General features: G+C 38.4%; 2 protein-coding genes across 3 annotated transcripts in view; one reads left to right on the forward strand and one right to left on the reverse strand.

Moving 5' to 3' along the window:
- LOC130993365 (protein RKD4-like) overlaps positions 1-4,173 on the forward strand; it is a 35,442-nt gene extending 31,269 nt beyond the window's left edge. The window contains exons 3-6 of the mRNA XM_057918227.1: positions 2,285-2,491; positions 3,034-3,100; positions 3,202-3,646; positions 3,726-4,173. Coding sequence (XP_057774210.1) covers positions 2,440-2,491; positions 3,034-3,100; positions 3,202-3,646; positions 3,726-3,890 — 729 coding nt within the window. The 5' untranslated portion in view covers positions 2,285-2,439 and the 3' untranslated portion in view covers positions 3,891-4,173. The remainder of the gene's footprint in view (positions 1-2,284; positions 2,492-3,033; positions 3,101-3,201; positions 3,647-3,725) is intronic.
- Positions 4,174-6,403: 2,230 nt separating this feature from the next.
- Positions 6,404-7,573, reverse strand: LOC130993367 (uncharacterized protein At4g00950-like). Of its 2 annotated transcripts, none has more exons than XM_057918229.1 (2): positions 6,816-7,571; positions 6,404-6,719 (listed from the first exon to the last, which is right to left on the reverse strand). In XM_057918229.1, exons 1-2 carry the CDS (start codon positions 7,344-7,346, stop codon positions 6,666-6,668), a joined length of 585 nt encoding a protein of 194 aa, XP_057774212.1. In that variant the 5' UTR covers positions 7,347-7,571; the 3' UTR covers positions 6,404-6,665. The 2 variants fall into 2 exon arrangements, with proteins under 2 accessions (XP_057774212.1, XP_057774211.1); XM_057918228.1 differs by having other exon boundaries at positions 6,468-6,719; positions 6,820-7,573.
- Positions 7,574-9,319: the final 1,746 nt, after the last annotated feature.

Here is a 9,319-nt window from a genome sequence, read left to right on the forward strand (position 1 = left end):
TGCCGTCCCCGGTCAACTTCTAACCTATAACTCCCAAAAGCACACAAAGATCGACATACTCTCACCCAACTCTCAACCTCCCGGTTATCGAATTGATATGTTTCAAACACCTTATCTATTGCAATTATCCTCTCCCGATTCAAAGTGCAAATTAGAAATGCATAGAATGTGGCCAACAATCCATACAAGAAAGAAATCAAGGGTTTGAAAAGATAATGTGCAAATGAACAAACAAGATTTATATTGAGCATAAATAATCAATCCATTACAATAATCATCTAGCCTAATCCCCAAATCAAAGAGAAATTTAGCCTAACATGTTCAAACACAATAAATCAAAGTTAAAGGTGTACATAATGAAAGAGAGAGTAAGAAATGACAAATCCTATTTATGAGCTTCTTCTTCCTTCTCTTCTCTTCAATGGTCTTCAATGGTAGATGGGTGTGTTAAAGGAGGCTAGGGTTTTTGTGTGTGGAGTGTTGGGGAAGATGAGTGATGAAGAATGAGAGAAAAAGGGGGAAAAAAATGGGGTTTTGGAGTGTAAATTTGCGTCTGGGCCCACCAAAGGGCGGATCCCCGCCTTATCCCCGCGGTCGCGGCACGAACCGCGGTTGGGAACGTGGCTGGAAAGGGAGGAGGCCGCGGTCGGGGACCGCGGCCGCGGCTCGGACCGCGGGAGATGTTCAAAAACCTTCTGTACTCGGGGCGCAGGAGGCCGCGGTCGGGCCCGCGGCCGCGGTATGGACCGCGGTTCAGGCTTCTTCAGCCACGGCCGGTTGCCGCGGCCGTGGGGTCCTGCGCAGCTGGCTTCCTCGGCTCCGTTCTCCCTCGTCCGAGCTCTGATTCCGGCGCCGTTCGCGCTCACGGATTCCTCTCGAGACGTACTTCACTCTTATGCTCCCACAAGTCTCCAATCAACTCTTGATTTTCCCTGAAAATATTCAAAAACTATACCAAGCAATCAAGATTTCATAAAACTCAAAATTGGGATACAAACACATATTAGCAATCAATTTATGGGGGAAAATGACAACAATTCATGCAATATTGAGGTACGAAATCCATGTTTGTCAGTAGCTTGGAAAAGCTACTCCCGCCTTGTCTTTGGGTTCCATCAATCGTGTGACTGATGGGCCTCGTCTCTCCTTTGTTCTATCGCCGCTCTGGTTACGGCGAATCTCATGAGGTGCTCGTGGTAGAATTGGATACTCGCGATAATCTCGCGAATAAGCTCGATATCTCCTCCTTGTCGTAAGTTGGTGACAAGGGCTCGATTGTTCCATTTGAGATCGCCTATTAGACGACTGGTTTCTTCCTCCAAATCTTGAAGAGGAATCCTGTATCGTACACATCTCGGACACTCGTCCGGATCCATATTTTTCAGTGGAGTCTCCTCCCACATAGGTTAATTATAAAATAAATTAAAAATTATATAATTCCTCTATAAAAACCCGCTCTGATACCATTTTCAACAAGGATCTTTTTGATTATCTTTTTGCTTGAAAGTACGTGGCGTTGTCTCACAGTCCAGACCCAGATTACATAGTAATCTATCGGGCACGAAGAAAGTTTCCAGCCGATATACCATTCAAGCCATCATTAGAAGAAACATCATAAGGATATTAAATTTTTGGGCTAGAATATCCCAAATTAAAACATAAGTAGGTTTTTGCGTAATTAGTTTCTAAAAGGGGTCATTTTTCGAATTTTTAAACCTTGAGTCGTGTCAAATTTGGACAAGATTGGAAGTTGGTGTATTAAATTGGAAGATCCTAAGTTTGCGTTAAATTTGGATTTTGATCAAAGTTGGTGTATTTATATGCAATTATCCCTACTATGTGAAATCTATTGTTTTTCCGTGTTGACCTTGTTTTCTGTTCCCTTTGACCATATTTTTTAATGTGAAATTTAGAGCTATATATATTACTCCGGATTAAATAGCGTTTGCGTTTAGTTTTGGGAAAATTAACAGAAATTAAAAAACAGCATAAATTAAATATCCGTAGATAATAATAATAATAATAATAATATTTAGAAAAGTGACCCATTAATTTGACAAAATATACAATATAAAAAATAAATAAAATGAAATACGAGTTTACTCACATATTTATGAATTGGTGGGTGTAAAATGGGATTTGAGCATGCACACGCGCAGTATGATTTTCTGCGTGGATGCAAATACATGATTACCGTAATAAATACATTATTAATCACGGCACATACACGATTCAGCCCCCAATCCCATCATCTGTGAATGCTAATTGCTAAAGAATTTTGCAGCAAACAGCCCACCATGTATCTTGACAATGCTGCGGATAAAAGATTTGCAGCCTCCTCCTATGAGTTCCATTCTACAATTGCGGCTGTAGTAGGTGGCTATAGGGGAAGAAATTTGCAGCCCAAAATTTCCTATAAATTGAGGCTCATTCTGCCAAATGAGAGGGTGCAGAAGTGCGAGAGGTGCGAGGCAAAACAAGAGAGAGTTTGGTGAGTGCATTTTGAGAGAAGAAAATTGTGAGGAAAAATCATAGGATTTTTCATCTTTCTTAAAATAGTAGCTCAGTCCTCTTGTGTTTTCCAAGTTATTAAACTTGAGATTTGTGTTTCCCCTATTTTGTGTAGGGAGAATTTTGTAAGCCTACTATATACATAGTGGAAGATTTCTAGACTACGGTCTCGTGGTTTTTCCCAATTTGGGTTTTCCACGTAAAAATTCTTGTCTCATTTTTCTTATATTTTGCACCAAATATTTTTCTTGGTTTGGATCCCATTTTTTAATCCAGCAAGAGGGAAAAGAATTATCCTGGTTCCGCTGTGCAAGTGTCATTTATTTTGACACTCTTGAATATTTATTCACCACTTTCCCCTCAACACTTATTTTCGTAACTCCCAAAATCGTGTGCACGAACTTCAACCCATTTCTTCTCCTCATTTATTAACCTTTTCCCTTAAACTTATATAATCAGAATCAACTTAGATTTTACTGTCAAGAAAACAAAAGAATTTACGCAATAAAATGGCTTCCACAGGAATTAAGTTGGAGAATCAGAACGAAGTTGGCTGCTTTTTCCTTGAAGAACCAATTCCACCCCTAGGGTAATCAACTTGTAATTGCATATACATTTAGCTACATGGACATGTCCAATCATATTTGTTTTTATTTTTGGTATAAAAAATCATCATATTAATTTTTGTAGGTGTTGGGAGCAACAATTTGCATGCGTTGAGGGGTTCAACTTAGGGCTACATGGTTTGCTTGAATATGAACAATTTCCATTAGCTCATCAATCTTCAAATGTGGAGCTCAACGATTTCGAAGATTTTTCCGGTGATTTGTGGGTTTTCGATGATCATCCATCGTTCCACAATGATCCCAACAACAATATTGCCAATCCAGACAATATTACCGAGCAAGAGGAGTCTCTGACTCCAAACGACGTCGTGAGAAGAAACGGCAGGCACAAATCCTCGGCGCTGCAGTTGGAAGAGATTCAGAAATACTTCGATTTTCCGATAACTAGGGCTGCCAAAGAGCTGAACGTGGGCCTCACCGTGCTCAAGAAACGCTGCAGAGAGCTTAATATTGCGCGCTGGCCGCACAGGAAGATCAAGAGCTTGAAGTCGCTCATTCATAATGTTAAGGTATATATGTCCAAACTTGCATGCTTTTTTTTGGAAAGAAGAAGTGGTGGCTGTTATGTTAATTTGGGGGTTGTTGCAGGAATTAGGGTTGACGAATGAGATAGAGATGCTGGAGGAGCATAAGAAGATGGTGGAGAGGATACCGGAAATGGAGCTCACTGAGAGAACTAAGAAATTGAGACAAGCTTGCTTCAAAGCCAATTACAAGAAGAGAAGGTCCCTCCAACAAATTGTTTTTCCTTGAATTCTTTATTCACTCTTTTTGAAAGAAAAAAAGAAAAAAAAAAGAATTTCTAGTCCTATATATTATCTGTATTTCTTGATTACTAGATGTGGATGAGATCAAACTAAAATCTTAGTTTTGTATCTCAATTGGTTACTTTCATCATGTCTAGTTATGTAAGTTCGTGTTCGTATTCCTTTGCTTGTCTGAATAATGGTCTTGGGCCTGGCTGATCTTATCTGGTCAGTCCATTGATATTGGGCCTTTTGCGCTTAGGTTTAAAGAATTGAAGTGCTTTTTGACAGTATTGTCGGTTTTTATTATAAGAGTGAATAATATTTTGTTCAGGCCCATTTGAGTTTTTATGACAATATAATTCTTAACAACTGACTGTTTAATTAACTTAATTTATTCCTTTAATTTCTTTGACAATAATCGAATTTCGATTTGCATGGCGAAAGAAAATTAAATGTTGCCCTAAAAGTGCCCAATTCAAGTGGAACGTGAAAGGGATCAGTTACAAGTAGAAAGGGAGTTACAAGAAGAAAGAATTTGGCAAAGCAATATTCTACTTTAATATCAAACCTGCAAGGCTGCAACTACTATTCTAAACTAATTGTATTCATACATAACTTTCATTTTAGGCAGACACGGTTATTTAACAGTACTATACATCAGTAATTCTTCACTTAAAAATACTTGATACCGCCATCAAAATATTTTTTAGGATTTTTTCAGTTAATTCTGTGAGAAATACAGCGAGATGAATTTAGTGAAATAATTTATGTCCGTGCTTTTTTTTTTTTTTATGAAATACATATCGTAGTTGAGAAAACGGTTATTTTTAGCAAATAGCTTGAAGTTAGTGTAACTTTTTAGTTCAAAATTATAAATATCACAAATATAATTTATATTTATCTCTGTTGCAGTGTTGCTTATAGCTCGAGTTAAGATTTTGACCAAGTAAAGATGACATGAATCGTCGAAAATTGATGTGAATTTAAAATAAAATTACACATATACAAATATATTGAATATTAGAGAAAAAAAAAAAATTCATGTCTTGTGTTCTCCACCTCATCTTCCTAACCACCCACCTAATGCCACCGCCGATGGTCATCACTCGCCAACTAGATCTTCCGCGTCCGTTGTTGCCCTGCTTCCTCTGCCGGCACGCCAACTTTTCGTAACAACGCTAATTGTGATGAGCCTAAACCACCTTTCCACTCAATTGCATACATCACCATTTTCATTGCTCGAACCACGAAGCCACTCAATCATGACAGATCTAAGATTTATTGATAGGGGCTGAACTTGTTGAAGCTTGCATGGATCGACCTCGAGTACATTCACAATATAATGCGCAAAAATAAAGTCTAGCTCGTACGAAAACGACGTAGGAAAAATGGATCGTCGTACATATGATTGGGGGCAAAGTAATCCTGATAAAGTTGTTCACCACCACTTTCACGATTGCATGAAGAGAATGTATCTCCACTTCTTTTTCTGCGGAGAAGGATCGAAATTGGAGGAAGAAAATACTATTTTTGTAGAGTACGAAATAATGGAGAATAGAAGAATGAAGAATGGAGTAATTGGTGAAAGAGTAGTGCAGGTATTTATAGAAGAAAACAGAAATAAAAAAAATTAAAAAAAAAACGAAAAGGAAAGAAATGTTGTTCTCAACGGCTAAAAAAAATCGACCGTTTTTCTCAAATTTTCAGCCATTACAAACTATTTTTTTAAATCTTTGGAATTTTCTGATTGGGTCATGCATTACACGCACCTAATCATCTCTCTCCTGAGATCCAAAAGCACACCGAGCGAGCGTGCGCTCCCGGCCTACGGATGTTCTCAAGTATTTTGTTTTTCCCCTTGGTAAGTTTTGACACACTGCCACCTTACCTTTCTATCTCTGGGCAGTAAATAAGTGGCATTTTGAATTTAGTTATAGGGTAGGCCTAGGTCAAGAAGTCAATTATGAAAGCGTTACAGCTACCCTAGCTATAACCAAGTAGTTAGTTCATGTGCTCATAGTTATTACTATAACACATTTACACCTACCGCCTCACTTGGATGACGAAATTATAACTACAGATCAACTGCAACATACACTCATATATATATATATACATAGTTGATTAGTATGAGAACTACATTTTTTCGTCACAATATGACAGCGCTACATCGAACTTATATATTGCATTTCTTGAAATAATCACTTTAAAAAGTAAATGAATTTTTATTCATAAAATTCAGACTCACATGCTACATTCATTCGATCGTTATGTATTTATCTTAAATTGTGAAAATTAAATGACTGAATAATTTCCCGTACTCATAATAATTCAAATTCGCACCCTTAATTAACCGTATATATAGGTCAGGTTATATTTATGTGCATATGCGTGTTAAGAAGAACATTCAAACTTTCCTAATCCACTTCATTAGTACGATGGGGATCCTCTTGCACTCTTGTTCCTAATGTTTTATGGGCCAATAACAATAATAATAATAAGAATAAAATTCTTATATTGAGCACTTGAAATCTAAATATAAATTCCTTTTTCAATTCCCTCAAAAGGACCAACACCAGCAGATGATAAATTAACATGGAAGGACTCAAAAACATTATATTAAACCGTTTGACAATAATTACAAGGAAGAAAGTTATATGTATAATTTGAAGCGAGGAAATTCAAATGAAACCGTGGTAGATAGCAAGTAAATCCATAGGAAAATCAACATCTCTATATATATATTTTGAGCATGCCAAAATCTTCGTTGATCATCATCTCATGGGCTACGCCTCCACGACACCGCCTGCTTAAAACTCGCATAAATGTCACCCTGCAATTTCAATGTCAACCAATTAACAAGACAAAATTTGTGATTAAAAATGATTTAATCTAAGAAAAATAGAGAGAAATAAATGAAAAAACAGACCCACAAGTACTTGGAGTTGATGGTAGACAAACCGAAGAAACTCCTCCTCCTCCTAAGTTTGAGATTATCCTCACTCCTAAAAATATCTCCAAGCGACTGCGAAAAGTCCATACTACCCCTACCGAGCTTCCTCTCGCTCCCCCACCTTCCCGACCCCAAATTCCTCTTGCCGTCCGGCACCGGCCCTTTCCTGAACGAGAATGTGCATGCGAGGGACAGCGACCGCCCCACGTAGGGCCCGTCTAGCACGGTCGTGGGCGACGGCGTCATTAATGTCATTGTCATTTTGGCCTCTTCATGCACCAGCCTCGGCGGCAGCTCCAGACACCTCGCGCTCTTGCTCTTGCTCTTCGAACATGGCGAACCACCGGCTCTTGGCTTTCCCGGCGCCTCCTCCCAGTGGAACGGGATCGAGGCGGACGGGCGGAGAGGCGGCGTCTGCATGGGCTGTGGCGGCTCTCTGGGCTTGCAATATGGGAGTTTGGATAGAGTAAGTGTAGGTCTGTGGTGATCTTCTAGTTTGATGCCCATGGTAAGGAGCTAGTCGTGTTTCAGCTGGGGGCGAATATATACACTGGTTGGTTATAAATGTATTTGAATATGAGGTGAGGCTCCTCGGTTCAACTGCTCACGAGAGTAAACAAGTGGATGGTAACGGTCAGTTGTGCTCCTTCTTATTCATGTTTAAATTAATATTGAAAATTTAGAGTGTTTGGTCAAATTGAATAAATGAGTTTGAAGGTTAATAATGGTTCCAGAATGAAGAGAAGACTAAAAGCCTTGCAAGGTGCACTTCTTCTACTGTCATCAGGGTCTTTGTACGAAACGTCTACTTAATTAATGGGTTGGTGAACTTGATTTATTTAGGTAACAAAAATACAGTTACCTAAGTTGGATAAAATTTATGGTTCTAAGAAAATATTTCTTTTATGAGTGGATTTTTAAAATGGCCACTTTGAAATAGTAAACTTAAAAATTGTCCACTAAAATAAAAACATAAAAAAATGGCCACTGTTACCAAAATACCCTTCCACATTAAAAATTAAAAAAATGGCCACTTTACATCACCCTTTAAAAAATCCCGCAATTCACAACCAATGTGAATTCACAACCAAAATATTTTGGTTGTGAATTCACACTGGTTGTGAATTGAGAATTCACAACCAGTCGAATTCACAACCAGAATTTTTTGTTTGTGAATTCACAACTAGTCGAATTCACAGCCAAAATTTAATTCACAATCAGTCGAATTCACAACCAAAATTTAATTCACAATTAAAATTTTTTGGTTGTGAATTCACAACAAACGAATTCACAACCAAAATTTAATTCACAACCAGATTTATGTTGGTTGTGAATTCACAATCAGTCGAATTCACAACTAGAATTTATTTTGGTTGTTAATTCAAGTAGTTGTGAATTTGAGTTTTTAAAGTTTGAATTCACAATTAAAACTGTAATTTATTTTGATTGTGAATTTATAGATTTGATTGTAAATTCAAGAATATTAAGTTGTGAATTCATCGAGCTAATTGTGAATTCAAGAACATTAAATTGTAAATTCATCGACCTGGTTGTGAATTTATAGATCTGATTGTGAATTTATGGATCTGGTTGTGAATACAAGAACATTAATCAATTTTTTATTTCTCTAAGTCTTGAAAATGAACTTCTAATCCTAAAATAATCACTAGTTGAAAGAGAGAGATTGAAATTTATTTCAAAACTCAGAGAATAAGAAATCATATATTTAAAATATAATGAAAACAGAGCTCAGTACAACATATTTGTAAAACCTAGACTTCATCTCCAAACTAGCGTTCAATATATTTAAGATTCGTGTGCCTTGATTTTTGATGAAGTGATGCAAACTCCAACATTAAATCTACACACACAAAAAGTTGCATCTACCAAATTTTTCTATTTTTCTTGATAAACAAGTTGCGTCCATATCTCCCTTTCCACAAGCAGCATCACCTCTTTCCTCGAACACCTACTCTAATGTCAGCGACTTACACGCAGCACCAAAGTAATTGCCTTCACTTTTACGAGGAAAGAGAGCGAGAGAAAGAGAGATTGTAGATCTGCAGCACAACACGAGATTCAAGCATATCTGCAGGCGGAGAAGCTAGGTGACGCGACGGCACAACACAACACCACACACACCAACGCCAGCGCCTTCCTCTTTTCTTTGAACTCCGGCGACGACAGCGGCAGGCGAAGCCACACCTGCCACCGCGCCCTTCTTCCTTATTGTTGGATTTCAAGCCACCGCAACCACGGCCGCCTCGGATTTCAAGCCCCAAGCCGTCTGAAACCCTAGATCTACCACTGCCTTGAACAGATCTGCAACATCCTGAATCTGAATGGGCGGCGTCATTTTCGGCGCTGCTAGGGCGAAGACGACGAGGCCGCGGCCGCGGCACTTCGCCGGAGGAGAGAAGTGAGAGAGCGTAGAGAGAGAGAGAGAGTGAGCGAGAGAAGTGAGGGAGTATTTTTGACTG

Source organism: Salvia miltiorrhiza, chromosome 7 (genome assembly GCF_028751815.1).
Source record: "Salvia miltiorrhiza cultivar Shanhuang (shh) chromosome 7, IMPLAD_Smil_shh, whole genome shotgun sequence".
NCBI lineage: Eukaryota > Viridiplantae > Streptophyta > Magnoliopsida > Lamiales > Lamiaceae > Salvia > Salvia miltiorrhiza.